The 23725-nt window shown below is 43.0% G+C and overlaps 1 protein-coding gene across 4 annotated transcripts in view; it reads left to right on the top strand.

Annotated features, from left to right (window-relative positions):
• COL26A1 (collagen type XXVI alpha 1 chain) overlaps positions 1–23725 on the top strand; it is a 1569010-nt gene that overhangs the window by 1462536 nt on the left and 82749 nt on the right. For all 4 annotated transcript variants that reach the window (XM_069614996.1, XM_069614997.1, XM_069614995.1 and 1 more), the window contains exon 9: positions 8148–8240. In XM_069614996.1, coding sequence (XP_069471097.1) covers positions 8148–8240 — 93 coding nt within the window. The remainder of the gene's footprint in view (positions 1–8147; positions 8241–23725) is intronic.

Genomic DNA, 23725 nt, shown 5'->3' with positions numbered 1-23725 from the left:
TTCTGCCAATTGTTTAACCAATTTGTTTTCCTCCTAAGTCTATTGTTGTTTAACTTTATTAATTGATTTGTATGCCATTTGAAACTGTCTACAGTTGATGCATTTTAATGGAATCAAAGAAGTAATGATGGTACCACATAGAATCTGTATATATTTATCATTTTAGAATTGCCTGAGCACAAAGTGTGTTATTGTATGCGTGCATAATCAAAGTCTTATTTATATGAAAAACTGTGTTTTAACTAACATAGTGTATGGACATTCCTTTGTGGGTGCCTGGGGACTACATTGCACTCAGAACCAGCCTGCATCACCACCTGAGAGCTTAAGCCTTGATTGCTCCTCCACATTACCAAATAGAGAATCTTGGCTGGGGTGCCCTGTGCCTCTATTCTGCCATATATAGAGCAGGAGTACAGATACCCCCCTCCAGTCTTTACACAGCCGGAAATGGAAATGAAAATATCGATGAAGGCCCTGTGCCTCTGTTGGCACATTGCTGCTGTTTCCCTCATTGTGCTTGGAGAGAGATGGGGGATTGCTGACAGGAAGACAAAAATAAAAGTAGTTGAATAGGCTATGTGACTCTGCCTGCGCAGGGTCTTGCCCTGCATAAAAAGAAAGAAACACAAATACAGTGGATTGTTGCTTTGTTGAGCAAGGGTGAGCTTTGCTTAAAGAAATTGGAACATTCAGTTAATGTGGTGTCCCTGCACCATAGTACTGGTTCTTCTTGGGAGAGGGAGAGGGGTTGGCTGCCCGAGGATCATATGCCTCTGCAAGGCAGACAAAAAAGAAAGCAAGGTGACTGTGTTTGGCCCCTTACATAAAAGCTCAGGCAAACAACTTCAAGAGTTGGAGCTCCTGATTTGGAGAAATAAAGATAAGTCCCCTTATTGGTTTGTATGGCAGCATGGAATGAGACATAGCTATTAGTGGTTGCACCAATTAATGTCACAGAATTTCCAGTTGCCACACGAACACGTTATTCTGCCTCCTAGTACACAACCCCTCCCTCTATTCACAGTAGTAGTGGTTTTGGCTTTGTGCCACCAAAATGTACCAAAACTAAAAATGAGTCCTATCCACAGATAATGCCTGTTAGGACAATTGCTTTGATGTCATTCATCATGGTGTCACCTCCCATTATGCCACTTCGCATGCCATCAAATGGGTCCCCTCAATCCCCTTGTGAATTTAAACATGTTCACGGCCCATGATGAAATTCAGCTCTTGCCATGTACCATATATTTACTCTGGACATTCCTATACACAGTGTTTCTTGTTCATAGCCCACCTGCAGACATTCCCCACTCTGCTAAGGGAACTTTTATGCACCTGCTCGAGAGATCTTCAGGTCACTTTCTGGCCATAGGTTTGAATACTGGAAAGAAAGCTCGAATATCTCCTGTAGGGATCTGTCAAAGCATCCCTTGCTTTCACCATATAGATGGCAAAGTATGCCGAGCTGCCAAGAAGACCTCAGCGTCACTTCCAACAACTCTTCCTGCTCTCCACCCGTCATCCCATGGATATTCTTTTAAGAAGCTCTTGTGATTTACCACGTTTTGTGTTGCCCCTTAAAGTACTTTGGTGTTTTGTTTAAGTGCTTTGAAACCCGTGCTGAGAATGAAAATCCAAAGGCGCCAACCCTTCCTCTCCACCCATGATGGAAATTAAACACAATGGGTACAGGAAGGTTAAACTGAAGTAATGGTGCTACTTACAGTGTCTAATTGTATTCGATCTCTGATTCAGAAGTTAGGCAAGTTCCTGCCATGCCATTTAGGCTAAATCAAGTAAGCACCCTGAAAATACTAGCTCTGAAAAAACAACTTGTCTGATAGCACACCAACTAGAGTGCTCGCTTTGACATCATGCAGAGCCTGCTGGCGCAGGTTCGAATCCCAGCAGGGCCAACTCAGCCTTTCATCCTTCCGAGGTCGATAAATGAGCACCACACACCATGGGAAATAATAAGTAGCGCTAAATTATTATTATTTTTTATTATTAACTCTCTGCCTAAATTACCCACCCAGCTCATCGGAGTGAATAATGACGCAAACCATATTTGCAATAATAAGCGAACATCCTTGGTCACAGAGTATTTTATTTTGTATTGTTTTGTGTCCTGTCAAATGTTATGATTTCAACTACAAGGACATTTCTGGAGATTCGGGTGCAATTAACCCTAAGGTGCTCTATTTTTAAGAAGCCCTTAAGTGCACAGAGGCTGACCATCCTGAACGCTGCTGCCCCCTCCAGCAGGTTTGTGATGCTTTCTAGGCCAGAGTGGTGAAAAGGCACATGGACCCAGATGGCTCCTATGCATTGTGCCGCCCCAGCCAAGAGAGGCATGGTAATGTTGCCCGCCATGTGCACGCCTAGCAGCCAACATTAAAATGAGAGCCTACGGACTCCTCTTGCTTTCTTTCCAGATGTAACAGCAAGCGGTAGGCCATAGGGATTCAAACCTCCCTATAAGGCTCAACATTAGATGGGGTTGTAGATGCTATTGCTTTCCCCTCACAGAGTGGGACATTGTTTCGGGAGGATAGTTCAGGGGCAACGTGCTCGCCTTGGAAGCCAGCGGACACAGAGCAACACAGGTTTGATCCCAGGGTCCGAAGCGCGTAATAAATAACCAATAATATCAAAATCATATTGTGTGCTGCCCATTTCCTTCTCTGTGCTCGCCGCATGGACTGGCAAACATGCATGTATCATCTGTACATTCGTCATTGTGTTTAACTGGTCTACTGTAATACTGAAATCCTGTCTGTAAATGGGCTGATGTGGCCTGCAAAATGCACAGCTATGTGGCTGATACTACTGCTTATTTGTTAAGGAATGCAAAATTCATCAATGTTTGCACGTCATGCTGGGTCCACGGCCATCTTAAACATTTAAAAGATGGAGTCAAGAGCTGATGAGTAAAACCAGTCGAAATTGGCTTTACTCTTCTGTGTTACTCTCCATCTTGTAAAAAAAAGTAAAAGATGCCTGAAAAATTACGCTTTGCACACAGCGTTTACTAATAGATTCCTATGGAATCTGCTGGCTCTTCAGTAGATGCTAAATCAAGTCGGGTTGCTTTTACCATGCTTGGAAATCTCATGCAGACATAAAACGGAGTGCACTGGCAAGACGGAGGTGGTTAGCACGATGGAGCTAGTAAGCCAAGCCCCTCCTTCGCCTTGCTGCTTAGGAGGAAAATTGGGAAGAGCTGGAAATGGTAGTGTACAAGCATTACGCCTTGCTTTTAGGCACCCATTTCCCACTCTGCCCCATATCAAACGAGGCTTATTCTGTGTATTGCACCTCGATGTAAAAGTGTACTAACCTCGAGACCCTAACGCATAAAAAACACTTTTAGGACCCCATTCCCCTAACAAGCTCAATTCTGTATTGACCTGATCCACTGGCACGAAGAACCACCAGTGACGATTAATCTGAATGTATTGTACCCGCGTTCTGAGATTCCACGTCTGAACACCAGGGGGCAGCACAACCTCAATTTGTATTCCAGCCTGACGCTAACAAAGAACCTATTAGATAAAATGCTGGGACGGATTTAGTCCCTGGCATTCTTTCCCGGCTTAATGGCTAGGCGTCAGACTTTTATTAGTCAGAACAAATTCGTGTTGGCAGGAGATCTCTGCGGTCAGAAGACAAGGGGGAGAATGGAAATGTTCTCCGCCTCTTTATAGTTTTGTGGTGACAAGAAATGGCGCCCAGTTGTGCCTGCGCGGATCAGGTAGCAGGAAGGAATTGAGCCAGGAGGGAATTCCAGGCCTGTCGTACCCCATTAGGCGACCCTGCAGATATGTTGTCCACACAAACACCAGTGAGAGCTTTCCTGGGTCTCCATGGGCGTTATTGGTATTGCATTGAACATCGTCGATGCATATCAAATAAGTATTAATCCATGGGTGTGTGGAGTTAAGTGGATTGTACTTTACAGGGCAGTGGCAGAAGTGTACCACAAAAAGTAGTGGAAATTTGGTATTGGCACAGGAGAGGGTAGGCGGGAGCATAATGCAACATGTGACATGGTGACATGGTGTTGTGGCCGGGGCATGGCTCCTATTAAAACTTTACACTTGTCCAGGGACATGAATGGACAAATCCTCAAAATAAAATGGGGAATATGGTCACAAAAAGTAGAGGAATGGTAAACAGAAAAAAAGTAGTGGAACACCGTTCCCGACCGTTCCCGCTCACTTCGTTCACTGTTACAGGGTCTACATGTTTGGGTGCGTTTGAGCTGAAGAAGTGGGCACGTGGAAGGTTCACAAAGAGTAGCTGTTTCATCTTCTTTAAAGAGGGTGGTTAGTCTCTGTAAAGATGCCCCAGACAGTGTTCATAATAACGGCTTGCACAGCGTTTGCTTCCTTGTAAAATGTAGATATGTGCAAGGAATTGCAATCGACTCTGGGTGGATGCCACAGAGAGTGCGAGGGGCCATAGTTCTATTATGTAGTCTGCAAGATATATGGGGGTTTTCAGTAGATCCACATGCGGCTAGAGAGAGCCTCCGTGAGAGGCAGGGCTTTCAGGGTGCGTGCTGTCAGCTGGTCTCTCTGCTCTCCCCATGTCAGAGAGCTGATTTCACATGTGCCAAAGTCCACAGACTCGGTCTGCCCCACCACACCCGGAGGGACTTTACATGTCACTGACCATGCACTTCACACAAGCAGAGGGCCAACCGCATTCACATGGCAGGATCAGCCGCATTGGCATTGCTGCCTCTGCTCCCCATGCAGAAACTATGATTGCAGGCAATGGGTAGAGGTGCCACCTTTTAGATTTACTGTGCAGGCTTTGTGTTAGGTGCTCATTGCTGCGTTACCTGCAGGCTCAAGTTTCAAGGAGCATTCTACTCCGTGCTACATTGTATTCTCTGGAGTCTGTTTTCCTTTCATCATGCTCAAGGTTGGGCAAGTCGGTTTTTGCTGCTTGACAGAGGAAGAGGAGGAGTGTGCCCCCATATACACACAAGCCTGGCACGGAGCAAGAACACAATGTGCGGGCTGTGTGTTAGGTGGATGGCAGAAGAGTGGATAGAGCTCCCGTGAAGACCTTCAACTGGCTGCCAACATCTGGGTGACTTCACATGCTTTCCTCATTTCCTCTCTTTCATTTTTGACTTCTTGATATTCATTTGCGATGAAGGGCTCAAAGCTTAAAAAATCTTGAAAGATTATGGCATACACTTTGTCCCCGGGCACGCCTTCCCAGAGATTAACTTTCCCGCCTGCCAATTTGCAACTGAAATAGAATTGATGGCCCAAAAAAGTAAGAGGAGAAGATAACAAACTTGAATAATACCATTTTGAGAATAAAAACATAGCACAATCTCTAATTCAACATTTGCGGAAGTTGTGGGAGGAAAAAGGAAAGACCTTAAAATAACTTTGCAATATTCCCTGTAAAGAGACAGACACATAGATATCCTACTCTATGCATTGATCAAATGGATACTGTTGTTTCTAATCTCTCTGGAATGTCATGCTCTCTGGAACACTTAGGGCCTCATTACACGGTAGGTGGTAAGGGTTTACCGGTATTTTACCGGTACCGGTAAACCCTTACCGCCTTACTACAAGGTCCCTTTGTGGGTTGGTACATTAACGCCTGCTTTTAGCAGGCTTTAAAAAACGAACGCGCAAAGAGACCGGGGTGCTAATTACGGTACCGCAATTTGCGGTACCGTAATTAGTGCCTTCCCCATTCCCATTATGCCCTATGGGGCAAAAATGGGAATGGGGAAGGGCAATGGAGGAAGGAGGAATTACCGCCTTCCCAACCTTGGATAGGGCGGTAATTCCCCTTTCCTCCAAGGCGGTACCGGTAAATTACCGGCATGAACCATGGCGCTAATAGAATTGTGATATTACATCAGGCCGGAATGTTCAGGCCGGGACACCGAGACAGATGTGTCACATTTCTAGATATAAGAAAGGCATTTGACTGTTTGACCTGGGCCCTTTTGTGTTGAAAGATAAACTCTCAGGGCTGTCACCCTGTGCAACTTGAAATGTTGAAAGCTCTGCATTCTGAGACTAAACTTAAGGTGAGATTGGAAGGCATTGGAAATACTTCAGGCTCGATGAGGAGTGAGGGGGCCTACGTCAAGGATGGGGTTTGGCCCCTTTCCTCTTTATTGCTTATATAGCTGATGTGGGAACTTTTTTGAAAAAATAAATACCTAGCCTCCTAGATTGGGAACTTTCTCTATCCCTTACCTCTTGTATGCAGATGACAACGTTTTATTTGATTACACACAAATACGTCTCAAGAAAGCATTACTGGCTGCTAATGATTATTTTAAGCGTGTGGGCCTAGACATTTGTGTGGCAACATGTAAAATTCTCGTTTTAAATAAAATGTGAAAGAAGGAAAAAAAGAAATTGTATTGGTCGATAAATGGACAGAAACTAGAACAAGTCCAACATTTTACATATTTGGGAACCAAGCTTTGTAGCAGTAACAAACTCTAGGGACAACGGCCCCCTAGTAAGACTGCAGTAACACAATCAATGTCACAGTTGAGACAACTCAATATGAAATATGATCAATTTTCACTTCTGCCTGTATTGAAATTCTATTCTCAAAAAATGATTCCTAGTGTGATCCATGGTGCGGAAGTGGTATATGCCAACGGGGCCTGGTTGCAGTTAGAGAGCAAGCTTTGGCACAAGGTGCTCTTGTAGCCACAAGGTACCCCGGTATCTGCAATAAGACATATACTATGCATTATATCAATCCAAGCTATGATCGGCTGGAGAAGCTTGCAACTGTATAGAAGCTTACTAGTTCGGCCAGGTGGCTCTTTGTTTGTAGAATTGCGATGTATACTATTGTCAGATGTGTGTAAACCTCTCTCTGATTGGGCTAAAAAGTGTACTATCATTATGGCAGGGGGAGATATTTCTGAAGAGATGCTTGTAGGTAGAGCAAATACAGCTAGGAAATGCCATTTTGAACTCGATTGGACTGAATATAGGATGCTGCTGTCAACATACAGGGTTTTTGAGCATGTTATCTATGATATAAGATCCAGAAGGGGAATGAATGGTACACTGCAAAAATACCCCTAAAAAATGTAGGCATTGTGGCTCTATTTGTCGGGTTAAAGGGGCGAGAGAAAATACTCCCAGAACTGAGAGGTTCTGTCATAGAGTAATTGAAACCCTATACCAGCTGGTAATGGTATGTCCTAAACTTAATAGTCTCTGTGACAATACGCTAGGAACATTTTTGTCTATCACAGGACTTGAAGAGATCGATAAAATATGGCATACTTTGCTTGCAGACCCATCCGTGTCTTTGGTGATTGAAGTTATGAGATTTTCAGATATGATTTTTCCTGATCAATTGTCCTATTAAATTAAATTATTGGAAACATGTTGATTTTAATTGAGAAATACCTTCTAATGATGAATATTCTGAGTTGTGTACTGATTCTGGGTTTTAAAAAATTGTATGATGAATTAGGAATGATGTGGTGTGATGTAAAACGTATTTTGTGTTATTTCTTTTAATTTCAATGAATTGATTATCTTAATTGTTTTTAGATTAAATTTCTTTTTTAAAGTGTACTTGTACTTTTTGAGGTTTTTTGTGTGAACAGTTTATTTTTGTGTTTTTAAACTGTAACACACAGTATATTTATAATAATAATTTCCTGAGTGGAAGGAGAGTGCATAGGGCTTATTTATTAAATGGCTCTCTGCTTTCCAAAACTTAAAAGTGATGAATCGAAGGTTTTAAGTTAATCATAACCACTAGAATTGCTCAGGGAAACATTCAATACCATAATTATGGTTTCCGTATGCACCATTACTGAAGGGGACAAGCCATCTGCACATCACTTTTGATCCTGCCACCAATGGGAGTAGTTTCGCACATGCGGCTCTGCCACATTCCTTGTAAATGGGAACACATCAAACCAGTCATCGTCTGGCCTAATTGGACATCATGTTTTAAAATGTTTTATTTTATTTATTTATAACGCACTGCAAGCCCACAGGCATCATGGTGACAATGAATGAGCTTGATTCCCGTACCCAGGCATAGAAAGCAAGGCAGCCACTGGGCCCTGCTGACCTTTCATTCACTAATTGTTGCTCTCTCCCGCACAGATGGAGAACCACATCTAGCGTCCACCATTACTGACACGGTTATTGCAGGGCTGCCCAGGCCGCGGGGTCCCACAGGCCCACGAGGGCTTCCAGGTAATATAAAATTAAGTAAATCCAAAATGATGCTGCTCTCTCCTGTTTGCTTGCTTTGTATATGAAACTGCACGTTGCATTTCAATGTCTTTACATTTTCCCGGTCACTATGGTTAGGGGTGACTCTAACAACACCTCATTTTAAATAGGGTGGACAGAGGCAAACGATTCGCTGTACTTGCACTGAGATTCTGGAATAGGCTTTCTGTCAACATCAGACAGGTGACTTCACTGGAGAAGTATAGAGATCCCTTAAACATCCCTCTGTTCAATGTCAACAGCTGAGTGTGGGAGACCAGCAGCAAGGGCAGGATTAGCTCCTGTAGGTGACTACATTCACAGAAGCACTGTAGAACGAACCCAACACACTTGCCTGTGAGTCGCCACTTAAACAAGAAACATCAGCTTTATTTGATCTGGTTCTTTATTTGTTTGTTAGATGCAAAAACTGCCCACATCATCTCCCAAACGGATACTCATCCACAGTACACGTACACGTATAAAGAGAGATAGAGAGAGATAGAGAGAGATAGAGAGAGAGAGAGAGAGAGATCAAATTCACAAGAGTGAGAAAGAGACAGAAGGAAATCCCAATGGTATGCAGATGAAAGAGAGAGGCACTGAGAGTGAAGGCACATCAAGACACAGAGAGAGAGAAAGTGAGTGTTAATGGGATACACATCTCAAATTAAAAAAGATGCTTGTGTGTGAGAGAGGTAGGTTGAGCAAAATATCAAAAAGGTAAAGAGTTCTGAGATGCAGTACGTGGCAAAGTAACACCGCAAAGGTGCATGTGTCAGAGAGTGTAAAAAGACACCTCAAAGTCATAGAATCAGAATCTGAATTTTGCTTATTCGATTATTAAAAACAACCATGAAACACCTTCAGGCCAAATAAAAACACCTAAAACAAACATATGGCAATATGCGTCTAAATTCCAAAACTTGACTCAGTACAGCTCTAATGGGTCCATCAGTTTTTAACAATACAAAACGTCCTTAACAAGCTAGCAGTTCAGTTTGAAAAGTATATAAAAAACATATTAATGAGGCAGTTCTCCTTAAGATCAGCTTCAGTACCTTTCAAATACAAGAATTAAGCACCAACGTGATGCATTTGTCCTGTAGCAAAAATGTAAATGTTTGTTTGTTCAAAATCTTAAATCTCTGAAAGTTCTTCACCGAATGCTTCAAAATTTTGACACAACCTTGCATTCAAATAGGCCCGTGTTTTTATATACCTACTATACATAGATGTCACACCTGTGACGGGTAAAAACATGCTTTACCTGAAAAACAGCGCCATCTGTTGGACATAAAAGCAACACACGCTATACTAAATATTTTACGATTCCATTTCAATGTATCTGATTTAGAATGGCTGAAATACGTGCCGAGGAAGCAGCAGAGTGACGTGCAGTGAGACTTCAGGATGCACGGTTGCGAGCATGCCGATTGCGTTCTGCAGCTTCAGATCTGCTTCGTTCTCAACAGAATGAACATGACAGGCTGAGAGTGGCTGACAGATGTCAACGAGAAACAGCAGATCAGCGTCAAACATGACTGCGTGCTCAGCAATCACACGATTACAATCGCCTTGCATTCCGGTACAACCCAGCTGATGATTATAGTTTGAGCCGGAATGTTCTCATCAGCACTATGACTGAAGTGTGTCCTTATTGCAAGGCTCTGAAATTTAATGGAGAAATTAAAGGAATGTTTTGCGCCGCTGGGAAAATTAAACTGCCCGAACTTGGAGAACCGCCAGAGCCATTAAAAACTTTGCGTGCCGGATATACCGCCGATTCAAAGCATTTCCTATCTAACATCAGGAAATGCAACTCATGCTTCTAAATGATGTCGTTCGGCACAGAAATCGTCACAGCTCAATTCATGCCAATTTGCATTTGCAATCACCATCAACAAAGTTCAAGGCCAATCTTTAGAATTGTGCTGTTTAGATCTAGAAACGGATTGCTTCTCACATGGACAGTTGTATGTTGCTTGTTCTACAGTCGGCAAACCAGACAATCTCTATATCTGCACAGACAATGGAAGAACAAAAAATATTGCATACCCGCAAGCATTGTGAAATTAAACATATTAGAAACGTGTGCTTTCTCTTTTCTTTCTTTTCCATTTAACCAGACTGAGCTACAGCAACGTGTGGCCGGGAACAACTAGTAAACGATATAATGGTGCCGGCCTAAATTGGTAAAACCCCCTCAATCCCAGAGTTCTTTTACGGATTGCAGTGTGGAGACGGCAGAGGATTTGCCCCTTTCTGGCATGTCCCTTTGTGCCCGATATAGGTTTAAGAAAAAGCCCTTGGCCTTCTCTTTACTGTGGCCATCTATCAGGTCATGGATGTTCAAACCAATTGTCAGTGTTTATGGCTTTGAGGGTAGCTTTTACACCAACGTGGGAAAGAACATCAGTGTAGACAGGTGGGCGTGCTCGTTTGCCCATGTTGCCAGCCCCATCAGTGCCAACTCCTTATGAGGATAATTTTCAATAAAGGTTTTCCCAAGTTCATTATGTACAGCAACAGTTGGGGTACTCTGTGGGAGAGTCAAGAATGACCTAGCAAATGTATTCTCCATTTAATGCAATTTGCAAGGGGACTCCTGTGCCCAAATCACTTCGCCACAAAGACCAATTGTACGGGTCTTAAAATTATATACCTTTAGCATTATTGCCAGTGGGTGTACCCTTATGGATCTCACAAATCGAGGGATCCCTGCTATGGCCTGAAACATTTTGATTGCTTATTTTTCAATATGATAGTTCCCACAGCCATTTGCAGCAAACCGGATCCACAGATATTCAAAGTATTGCGATCCATTCACAAAAAATCCCTTTGGCAATTTCTATGCCTTTCCCATTGTTAATACTGCTGATTTAGTTAGGTTTATCTTTGGTTTCTTAAGTGTTAAAAAACCAATGTAGTCATTTAAGAGTTTTTGGAGGGTTCTCTCTATACGGGCTAGGAGCACAACATCACCAGCGTAAGTCAACATGGGGACCCTTCTGCCACCTGGCGTAGGTACATCGGGCATAGACTGCTCTAAAATCAATTGATGAACATTTGTATACAAATTAAATGAAATAGAAGCGAGAACACACCCATGTCGGAGGCACCTGTACATCCCAAAAGGAGATGTGCCGTTTCCGCCCTCCATCATAACTGTATAAGCACTTTGTGTTGGTATGAAATAAAACGATTAATTTCAAAAGCCCATCTGGAATTCCCATGTCTACCAAAATGGACCATAGCTTTTCCCTTCTACCAAATCAAAAGTGCTAGTTAGGTCCATAAAGGCCAAGTAAACAGTACCTTCCTTTTAGCTTGTGTATTTCACTCTCAGAAAAATGAAATGTAGGGCCTAATGTAGTGTTCTCAGTCCTTCCCTGAACCCCAACTGTGTATCCCCATGATATTCTTCACCCTCACCCATTCCGTTAAAATCCCGTGCAATACATTCCCTAAGGTTTTGAGGAGCCATCCAAAAGTGAGTTTGGACAATAGGAATTTGGTAATGCCTTGTCTACCTTCTTGTAAATGGGAACAATGATTGCTGGTCGCCATCATTCCGGAATTTTGCAGCTCTTTGCAGTTGCGTTGTAAAGAATGCAGAGACATGGAGCGCAAAGCTCTATGTTGGACTTCAACAGATAAGCTGGTATCAAATCTGGACCCTGTGACTTATTAGGCTTCTGGGCTTCGGTTACCTTCATAGTGGTTGGAGACAGACAGCGGCAACAAGGATAGATATATTGGCTTACAGAGGGTAGAGGTGGAGAGACATGAAGCCACTTAAAGCTACAGCGCAAAGTGTAACGAAGGTGAATGAGAGAACATGAAAGTGAAACAGATCAGAGAACCACTGGTTAGAGATCAAAGAAAATGAGATGTGAAAAAAGACTTTCCTCGAAGAAGCGCCATTAAGAGAGATGGGGAAGCAGGTTAGCGAAGAACAGGGAACATACAAACACATGTACACGTGCATATGTACATAAACTCACCATCTAAAAAAATGTGTGTGAGTGTGCAACGGGATGTATGTGTCTCTACGCTGGATGTACCCAGTAACATCTTTCACAGGTCCCTCAGGTGACCATTAATAAAGAAATTTCACACCAGGCTCCAGCACTCATGCAAAATCCAACCAACCCATACCCAAAAATGCCTATTATCCATAAATCTAATTTACTACTGATGACCCGTACACGAGCCTTAGTATATGAGCCTACTTCTTACACCCACACATAGACTCACAACCCCCAAACATTGCCCTACTGAAAGCATGCACAGTTTCACACCCCCACAATGCATAATTGCCAAGATATGTACAATCCTAAAGAAATACATACACATTGCGATAATCACCCACACCCAAAGATAATAAATGAATATACACACACATTCATCCTGACACGTACACTCACCCAAGCTCCATACTCTGATACAGACAGCACGTGTGTTTAGCTTTGCTTCCAAAAAGTAATGTGTGTACTTCTATTTACATAATAACAACATCGCTAATGTGTCTTGTGTATCTATGCTTTGGGGTCCTATCAGAATGTGTGTTTAAGTCCACGTTCCCACTGACGTGTTCCTGACTGTGCCAGGAAGAAGAGACATTTTTTAATTTTAAAAAAATGGGTTGTTTGTGATTTCGTCAGGTATATTTAGTCGAATTCGATGTTGTCCATTTATTTTACTTTTATTGAATTTGGCCGCAAATATATGCGGGGGGAGATCCTCCACAGCCGCCCCTACTTCCCTCCACCTTAATTATTACCTTTATCCACCCCCAGATATATTTGCGGTCACTTTTTCGTAAAAATTCGACAAATTCTACAGCAACGAAACCTCCCTATCTAAAGAATGAACATACTTTACCCGTTCTGGCGAATCGGTCAGGAAATTGGGGGTCTGTGAATCCACAGTGTTTGACCGTGTAGAGTAAATATGTTTTTCTTTGGCTCTATTTCTATGATTGCTCTTTAAAGAGCCAGAATGCCCGTGACTTTGAGGAATGCACAGTCCTTTTTCTAGAATGCTTCAGTTCTACATGTATTGGGCAGAACTCCAATGTGAACCAATGCAGATCTTAAATTCGATTTGAAAATCTGCCTGGTCATTCTTCAAATAACAAATAAAAATAATTTCCCAAATTGCTATATGAAGCCAGTTAAATATTCAGCATTCATTTCAAGTAGTTTATACACACGTTATTGAATATAAAAGCATTACTCAAATCTTATATAGCGAGACTATGGGCCTCATCATAAGTTGGGCGGACCGGTAACAATGACGCGGTTACGCTATTACTGCCGCATTAATGCTCCGCCCAACTATGAGTTTGGCAGAATGTCACCCAGCTTTACCTCCAGCTTTAAGCTGGAGGTAAATCTGGTGAGTTTCTGCCCATTTGCGATGCCATTACAATGGCGCAAATTGAGCAGCGGTAATTGTGCCCAATATGCCCACCCCCCCGGAACTCAGGATTCCACGCTAATTGCACCGGATTGAGTTGTGGTAATGCTTTTAGCGTTGGGCGGTATCCTGGTGCATTTACTGCCGGGATACCACCTAACTTCTGATGACCCCCTAATCAGTAACATATGCAGGCCCTCATTGCGATTTTGGTGGGATTTCAGCAATACATCTGCCGAAATTCCACCAAACGGAATCACTGCTACGGTAACTTTTTAACCGCTCCTCCATGCTCGTATTGAGGGCCACAGTGCCTACGGGATCATCACTCATAAATCATGTCATCCTCAATTTCACAATAGTGCGCCAACAGGTTCAACGTTGAGTGTTAATCAAAGTATAAGGTAGTACCAGTATCTAGGGTAGAATTAATGTTCCTCTTTCTGCCACTGCCCAGGCATGGTGAGAATTCCAGCATGTAGAATAGAGTATTGATGGTACCTTATCTAAAATTATATTATCAATTATATGATAATTATTTTATTAAATGTGTTAATTATCTAGTGGTCAATTTCTATTAGTTTCTCTTTTCTGGCCCATGTCTTGTGTAAATATGTAGGCACCGTAGTGATGTAAACACGTTTTTGGCATACATTTTCTGACTATCATCATCTAGTGGCCAGATAAGAAGAAAATGCTGTGGACTCTCCTTTGTCAATATGTAGACTGGGCAACAATCATTAGTGCTTGGGTGTTGTTTCTCTGTCACAGTTTCCAATTGTAGACTATCCAACCGCATTTTACAGAAAAGTCCTAGGGACTGTATACAATTTTTAGATGTTGCTCATATCGTGAGATTAGTTTATTCTTGAGATAGCATTCGGTTTATGTGCTATTAGAGAATTTGGACGAAGCAGCTCTGTGGGCGTGATCTTCGTATGCAGCTTTTATCTAAGATTTTGTATGATTTGCAAGTGTAATTGGCTATATGTAATGTGATTAATACGCAGAGGTTTCTTAGCCACGACCAGGGGATCGAACCTGTGTTGCTCCGCGTCATCTTGCTTCCAAAGTGAGCGTGTTGCCCCCGAGCTATCTGCTCGAGACGGCCATGGTCTCTGGGGTTAGGTACACATCTTCCAGGTCCACTTGTGTTGCTTGCTGTCTGTTCCTTTTACCAAAAGTAGGATGTGACTCCCATTCTTACTTGAGGTGTCATTTAATGCTTCACTGTATTTTGCTAAACAGGGGTTTTCCACACAAACGGGTCGAGAACAACACTGGTTTGTAGAGTACACCATATTCAATACGCACCCCTCTCCAATTTCCATATGCTTCAATTTATTTGGTGCAGACAACTCTTTTGAGGGCCTTCGGCCAGGGCTACTGTACATGCTGCACCAATAGGTTTCTTTAGGACCCTCTAGCTATGGCCTTCAACCCTGGCCAGTTACCATTCCACTGATAATCCCCTGATAATTACTGCAGTAATCTCACGGTAATCTCGTGCCAATTATATGATCGAACATGTAAAAGCCCTCACAGGAGCTCCCCATGTACCTCCTTCCTTTTCTCTAAGTCCCTACCCTCCTCAGTTGATTATTACCTCCCTGAGCCCTCCCAATACTCCTTTTCATTCTTTGCTTTGTGTGACGCATGTTCCTTTCTGAGCACATCTTCCGGTATTACTGCAGTAATCTCATGAGATTCCCCTGAAATTCATCCGATAACATGAAAGCGTTCAAACTGTAACTGGCTCTCTAGACCACCCCCAACTCCCCGACTTCACATGATGTCCTCTTCCACACTCCCACCCGCTTGCCTGATGACATTTCAACCTTTTTCCTCCTCCAAATCGTTTTTCTTTTGCAGTTTTCATTTTCGCAATCCCCCAATATTACCACCATAATAGTTTGTCATTTCTGAAAAGCCTCTCTACTGCAAAGCACCATGGAAGATGTAGCTATAATATTGGGAGAGAGGGCAACCCCTTCCCAGTCAAATACTTTTAAAACTACTGAATGGAATAACCCCAAACCTGTCCCTGAACTTAAGTCAACGCTTCGTGCCAATATGTTTCTTATTTGGCCCAATGCCGTCCAGCAGTTTTTCCACTTCAAGGAGCCAAATATTTGAGTTTTTGTCTATGGGAAAATGAATGGGAGCAGACCGAAAACAGCTTTTTTTGCTTTTTTTATGTTTTTTTCACTTTTTAACAAATCTTTCCCAAAATGTCCATTCTGGGAGCCTCTCGGACAAACGTTTTGTTTGGAACCTATCAGCAAAATCTGGCATGCCAGTCAAAAGTTACTAGCAATCGAATTTTTGGATTTCCTCTGGATCTAGGCAATCACCTTAATTAGTTGCCACACTATAATTATGAAAATCTTTCAATTCTTTTTTTTTAAGCCACAGGTGTGTTGGCCAGCCATTGAGGAGCAATTATATTTACCATCCACTAATAACTTCCCTAGCCTTTCAGAGATGTCATTTCACCAAAATGCCTGGGGTACTGGAAGTGATATCACCTGACCCTTGGCCCCCCTGATGACATCACATGAAGTGATGCCATTGGACCCAGACCCAAGTGACATCATGGGAAGTAGTGGCAAATGACCTTCAGAATTTTCAGATACATCTAGCGCCCGTGTTTCCAAGCGATCACATTTCAGCCAGATATAAGAACCGAGGCACAGAGGGAGGCATGATTTTTCCACAATCACACAGTTGGGGAATGTCATTTGCCAGATTCGACGTGGGGTCTATGTGTAAAACATACACAATGCAGTATTTGTAACAGGGTAATCGAAAACTCTAATGTGGGCTACAGCTAGTGCATGAAACACCAATAGATCAATGGACACAGAAGTACACGTTATCTGGGTCATTGCTGTGTTAAACAAGCCAAAGAAGCACATGGCGTGGGGAGGCGTGTGCTGCTGTCTACCCAGGAGAAAAATGCTGCACGAGCAAGACCTGAAAATTAAATAATTGACCAGGATTTACTATTAACAAAATGCCCTGGTTATAAATGTATCTATGAGGCAGCTACCACTACAAAAGAAGAAACCTGTTATACTGGTCTGCATGCACACAGGGGAGTGCACCTGATAATGTTATATTTGCTGGCGTACAATACCTGGGAAAGATTATTTCAATATACCCAAGACCCCCCCACAGTTTTTATTATCTAAGTGTAATACTCGGTGCCAGAGGACTTCAACAAAAAGCACCATGTAAGGCAATATCATTGCTGCACACATATATCCATAGCATCACATAGTTATTATGCATTGAAAACACCCACAAGTTGCTTCTCACCCGGGGACTCACTGGCAGACTTCAAGGTGCACACTGCACACTACCCCTTTGTCAGACCCAGTGGTGCCCAATGGTGTAGCACAGGATTTGGCGCCTCCCCTGCGAGCCATCGAGCCATGCTTTGGAGGCCCCTCAAGCTCTTTAACAAAGCACAGGGCACACCACATCCCAGACCACCATGTGTGCACAATCTCTATGATGATTATCCCCGTGCAGGAGCATGCATGACTGAAAGTGAAAGAAGCAAATATGCTTTTTAATCAAAGCTTAAATGTTTAACATAACACAGAAAGCAAGGGAGTGGTGCCTGGTCCATGAACATACCAGTGGTGGCTTGTGAGTTATCATTTTGGAGGGTGTAAATATTTGCCACAAGTATGGTGCATTACACAGCACACTTTCTGTGAAAATTTGAGTTAAAGGCCAACAATTTGGATAAAAGGCCAACAATCGGTTTTGTAGGGTGTAGTGTAAATCATGAAAAAAGTACAATAGATGCAAGTCACCAAAAGTGCACAGAACATTTCCCAATGCATTATCATGCCGGTCCCTGCAATATATGCCAGTATAAAAAACACTTTCATGCAGTCTCTGCTCATACATTTCCATGCTGCTGCACCAAGGTATGCTACTATTCCCATATAAGACCATACTCATGTTTGCTTTAAGATTTTTTTTATAGTATCATTACTGGCACCTGGCACAAAACTACCTCTGCCAATATATGCCAGCACGGCTATGTAAGAACATACTCCTGTTGGTTTGGCCATTAAAAGCAACATGTCACAATATGAAAACCTGTCCAAACTGTTTCCAATGTAAGCCAGTTTAGACCCATAAGAACAATTATCATGCTTGCTTCATCATAAATTCTCAGTTAATAAAATGGCATGCTACAGTAGAAAATATGCAGGTTGCTACAACAAAACATCAGTCTATCGAGGTAACACCACTTATCATGCTTGCTTTTTAAAGATGCTGAGTAATAAATGTCATGCCACAGTCAATAAATGATGTGGCTAAAATGCTCTAGTGATCCCCAGTCACCCAGTGCCTTACACACACACATGCATCCCCACCCACCCACCAGTCACTCAAACATATATCACTTGTGTATAGACACGTTATAAATACCATATCACATATCATATCATATCAATTGTAACATTCACTCACACTGGATTCACAACACAGGCACACACCAAACCCCACACAGAACATTCAACCACACACTACCACATTCATACTCATTCACCCACCACTCACTCACACCTTCTCTTACATCCACTCATTGCATTCTCTGCACATGCACACACACACCCAAGACATTCAAAAACACACCATCACATTTCTACTTATTCACTCACCAGTCACTCACTCGTACACCTTTTCTTACCTCCACCCATTGCATTCTCTACACAGCCACATGCCCACCAGAACATTCAAAAACACACCCTCACATTCATACTCATTCACCCACCAGTCACTCACTCACACCTTCTCTTACATTCACTCATTGCATTCTCTACACAAGCACACACCCATCCACTCATTGCATTCTCTACACAAGCACACACCCATCCACTCATTGCATTCTCTACACAGGCACGCACCAACCCACCCGGAACATTCAAAAACACACATCATATCACTTCACATTCACCCACCAGTTTCTCACACCTTCTCTTACATCCACTCGTTGCATTCTCTACACAGCCACCCACCCAGAACATTCAACAAGACACACCAAATCACTTCGCATTCACCCGCCAGTCACTCACACCTTCTCTTACATCCACTCATTGCATTTTCTACACAGGCACACATAAACCTACCCACCCACACACCCAGAATATTCACAATCACAATCACACATCCCATCATATCACTTCTCATTCACCCACCAGTCACTCACACCTTCTCTTACATCCACTAATTGCATTATCTACACAGGCACACTCACCCAGAACATTCAAAAACACACATCACTTCTCATTTACCCACCAGTCACTCACACATCTTACATTCCACTCATTGCATTCTAGACACAGGCACACACAAACCCACCCACCCACACACCTGGAACATTCACAATCACACATCAAATCGAATCACTTCCCATTCACCCACCACACCTTCTCTTACATCCACTCATTACATCCACTCATTGCACCCAGAACATTCAAAAACACACATCACATCACTTCTCATTCACCCAGCAGTCACCCACTCACATTACATCCACTCGTTACATTCTCTACACAGGCGCACACCCACCCACCCAGAACATTCAAAAACACACATCAAATCACTTTGCATTCACCCAGCAGTCACTCACTCACATTACATCCACTTGTTACATTCTCTACACAGGCACACACCGACCCACCCACCCACCCAGAACATTCAAAAACACACATCACATCACTTCTCATCCAACCACCAGTCACTCACACCTCTTACATCCACTCATTGCATTCTACACACAGGCACACATAAACCCACCCACCCATACACCCAGAACATTGCAACCCCTGGGGACCCCCAAATGACGTCCCAGTAGGCTTTGAAGAATTAGTCTCTGTTTATGCAAATTGTAAGTTTTTCATAGAACACAGAGTTGGATCTTACATGCTACCCAAAGGAATACAAGGAGGGGACATTAATTACGGGCAGGCAATCGAAGGCAGGAATGCCATCCATAAATGTGCACAGAATGTCTCGTTTTTAATGTTTCCCTACAGACCTGGGGTTGATGTCACTCATTGAGATGTGCCTGGAATTACTGCAAGCAGTGATTGTGAAATCGATGCCTATATGGTGCATATGTTTGTGTCTGTAATACAATCACAATTTCAAGAGGCCTTTGGAAATCACAACTGTTTGTGGTCTGCAGTGGTGAGATGCTGAAAGTTCCCTTAGCCAGCTCCATTAAGGACCCCATTCCTACAGCTAACCAAGGTGTCTAACAGTGGTCCATGAACTCCTGCAATAAGGGTCAAGTGAGAAAGCATCTCCCACTGAAACATGAATAGCTTCGACTCCCACGTCTCCATAGTCATCAAAAAGTAAAGCTCATCAGCCCTTTGTTGATCAATCACTATGTTCTCAGATCTTCTTTGTGGTTGCCCCTTTGTACCATCGACTTTACTTCTGGTCCCACCCAGAAATACCACCTTTGTAGTTGTGCAGGCCTCTGGCCACCCAGCCAACATAGGTCTCGTGTCCTTCAAGACTGCAGACACTGCAGGTCTAAAAGCAATGTGTGATCATTGGGATTAGTCAGAAAAGCTCCATTGAATATCTCGATGGTGGTGGACCTGGGGGGGCCACAGAGCCTTCGAATGGATTGTCTCCACCCGTCAAGTGTCCATAAAAACAGACTCCTCTGAGTAAAGGGTACATTGCAGACACCACTATACAAATACTCTGTGGAACACATTGGTTTTGTGCCACCACATACATCTGTTGGAAACGTGGGGCGCACCTCTGTAACAATGAGTTCAAGGCGGGTGTCTCGACCCAGTCTCTCCAGACGTGCAGTTTCCCAACTGCAGGTTAGCAATTCCTTTCTGTTTTGTCCAATTCAAATGTATGCCAAGATTGGGGGTCCCCATCAAAAGCATTGCTGTTTTCCCCATCCTTATCTCCTTCTCCCTTTCACCCCTAAATCCCTTCCCTGACAACACCCTGATGTATTCCCAGGAATGTGTTAATGTTAACAAATGGCATGTGTCTGGACACTATTCCCTGAAAAGCCATTCATTATTATTCAGTCACGATAATGACCACATCCGCCATAATGGCCGCATGCCTTTCCATGCTGGGGACTGACATAGCCATATCTCTTTCTATAGAGGCGGTGAATAGGTGCCTTTGAACCCATACCCAATGGTATGGAAACAGATAGTCCTCGCGTCCTTCTTCAAAAGTGGGTGTCGTTCACTCACTGATACCTTTGCTGCAACTTACTAGAACATAAAGTGTCACTGATATATGCCTTGAATAGAAAACACGCTGAACTTTGTTAGAGAGGGCCTAGTGACAAAGATCTGCACGATGCTGCTGTATGCCTTCCTCCTACCCACTGATTCCAAGCATGCTTCGAAAGTTCCTGAACGTCAGCAATTCTACCCTGAATCTCACAGCTCAAGGATGGTCTTGTCAGAGCTGGTTTTCAGAGATTCTTTCCTCTGCCACGTTCTATTCATGAATTTTCGTATGGAACTCACCATCCTATCAAGGGAGGGTAGGGAAGTGTTGGGCACTCCTATTCCCCATCAGTCCCCGAGCCTTCGTGCACTGCTCATGTAGGCCCTCGAAGAACAGAACTGTTTTGGAAGCTGCTGGAAACCTTTAGTAAGGTCGCAACACAAAACCAAGGTCAGGGTTTAAAATTTTTAGCTCTATCAATGATGTCATATATTTTTTCTTACGATTTAGCAAAATCAGATATAAGAATACATAGGTACTTGAATTGTTTACTTAGCTACCATAACGGCTTATAAAAATGAACAGAAACATTGTTTACAGTAGATGGATTAGTGGGACATCATCTTAAAGTCCTTCTCCAAATATTCGTCATATTTTCTACAAAAAACAACAGTAAATCCATTGGGACCTTACCCCTGTCCTAGCAGGTACATTGTTGAAATCTTTTGAACGCAAGTGGTCTTGCAACTTCCACCTTCCAGACTGGGTAGGTAGCTCAGGAGGAAGTTGCTTGCCTTGGGAAGAAGACCATGCATGCAATGTTGTTTTCGACCACTGATCTGGCTCTTAGAAGTGGGAGGAGTCAGGCATTAAATAAGCTATAAATCAACAAGAATATTATTAATAACAATTGCTTGCTTTGGGGCAAACAACATTTGGTCCCCATAACCTCAGCGAGACACACAATTGAGCTTCAACCCTTGTGTGCTTCAGAACCATACACAACTTTCCATTGGAACAAGCTGGGTCTACTCAACAAAATGTGGTCCCAAAGGTGGGAACTGAATTTCCTGCAAATGAGTTCTTTCCTCTCTCTCTTTTGCTCAGCCTCACAGTTTCTTAAATGAAGAATCACAATGTGAGGCCTCCAAACCAGCTTTTAAGTGCATATGTACGCTGCGGATGAACAGAACCCAACCTTTTTAGACTTTCATTGTTAGGTGGATTAACTCTTGCATTTAACACCAATGCCGTTTGAACAGCTCTTCACCCTCAAATATCATTCATGTACACTAAGTCTGAGCTAAAGCAGCTATTAATGGCTATCCACATCCAATTGATTCCTCAACTTTTTGAAATAGATCTCGGTACAGACTGAATCCATGAATCTTAAAATGACCATCTGGTGAATTACATCATCTCCAGTCTGACTCTGTCATGGTGACAGTGGATTTACTGACCTGCAAGTGAGGCACCAGAAGAACATATTTAATATATTGAACCTCTACTTCCCACTTATCTAAGTTCGTTTTTTACATTTGTCACAGAAGTCACTCCAGGAACTAGCACAAACTTTACTTGGTTGAATAAAACTTTTTTCTAAAATGTCTCTTTAATTGAATCAACCAAAATGTGTGCATCATGACAATCTATTCACCCATTGGCCATTGAGGAGTGCAGTGTTAAAGTCTTTACTTAGGGAAAAGCAACTTCTGGGTCCCACACCATCAGCACAAGTTGGCTTCCCAAGAACATAAGTTCCAATGGCTACCAGAAGACATGCATCTTATTCCTGAAAGCAGATATATTCATGCCGCTCATTGGCACCATGCAATTTTCAAAATAAAAAAACAATCACATGTCAAGATGTCAAAATGTGCCTTTTACCATCTCACGCCGAATTGAAGTGGTTCAGGTAGAGCATGCTGAAGATCCTTGATAAAAAAAAACACCTAGGCAGGTACTCCCCAAGCTACTGCTGCGTCCTCTCTGCTATTTACCAAGATCTGGGATGGGTTTTGGGCCCATGCTACCCGTAGCTCCATAACTAGTAAAGGGGGCATGTCAGGTGTACATTGCTGAAGGCTCCATGAGCACAAACAATGGGTCCCCGTCCCAAATATGCATGTAGCTCTTCACGACACAGCCCTTTGTCATCCACTCTTGCCTAAACTCACAAGGTCGTAAGCCACGTGTTGCTTTGAAACCTTTTTTGACACCTACAGTGTCCAACACCATTAATTCAAAGTCTTTCGTATTGGCACTGATGCCCTGTATGAGGAAGCATAAACTGTGTAAGGCCTGGAGGATGTAGAGGCTGACCCTTCTTGGAAGGTCTAACCTGGCCTCAACAGATGCTAGAGGAATGTATGCATCTTCCAGTGAAGGAGGGCTGAAGGTTGGGCATAGAGAAGGGAATAGAGAAGGCGAGAAAGGGGAGGAGGCATCTAAAGACTATCCAGCACCAGCAAGCTCCGGCAAAGTGTTGGCATTGTATAAGACGGCCAAGCGCCACTCAAGCCCACTAGTTCGAATGGACCACCTAAGAACATTCTGGACCAGAATAATAAGAGAGGGAGGGACTGTCTGTGAGGGAGAGACAGAGAAAAAGAGAGAAAGACAGAGAGAGAAAGCTACTATCAACAAATCTATGAAAGAAGGGCAGGGGACACAAAACCCCCTGGACCTGGGCTGAATTTCCTTCGCTCAAGGCAGTTGCGAGGCAGACTGTTGCACTATGGCGCTCAATCAAGCTGACCCTGCTCTCCTTTGATATGGGGAGGAAGGAT

This window comes from Ambystoma mexicanum, chromosome 9, assembly GCF_040938575.1.
Source record: "Ambystoma mexicanum isolate Mex_15411 chromosome 9, UKY_AmexF1_1, whole genome shotgun sequence".
NCBI lineage: Eukaryota > Metazoa > Chordata > Amphibia > Caudata > Ambystomatidae > Ambystoma > Ambystoma mexicanum.
Note: the sequence above shows the minus strand (reverse complement) of the source record. Positions and strands in the feature narration are given on the sequence as shown.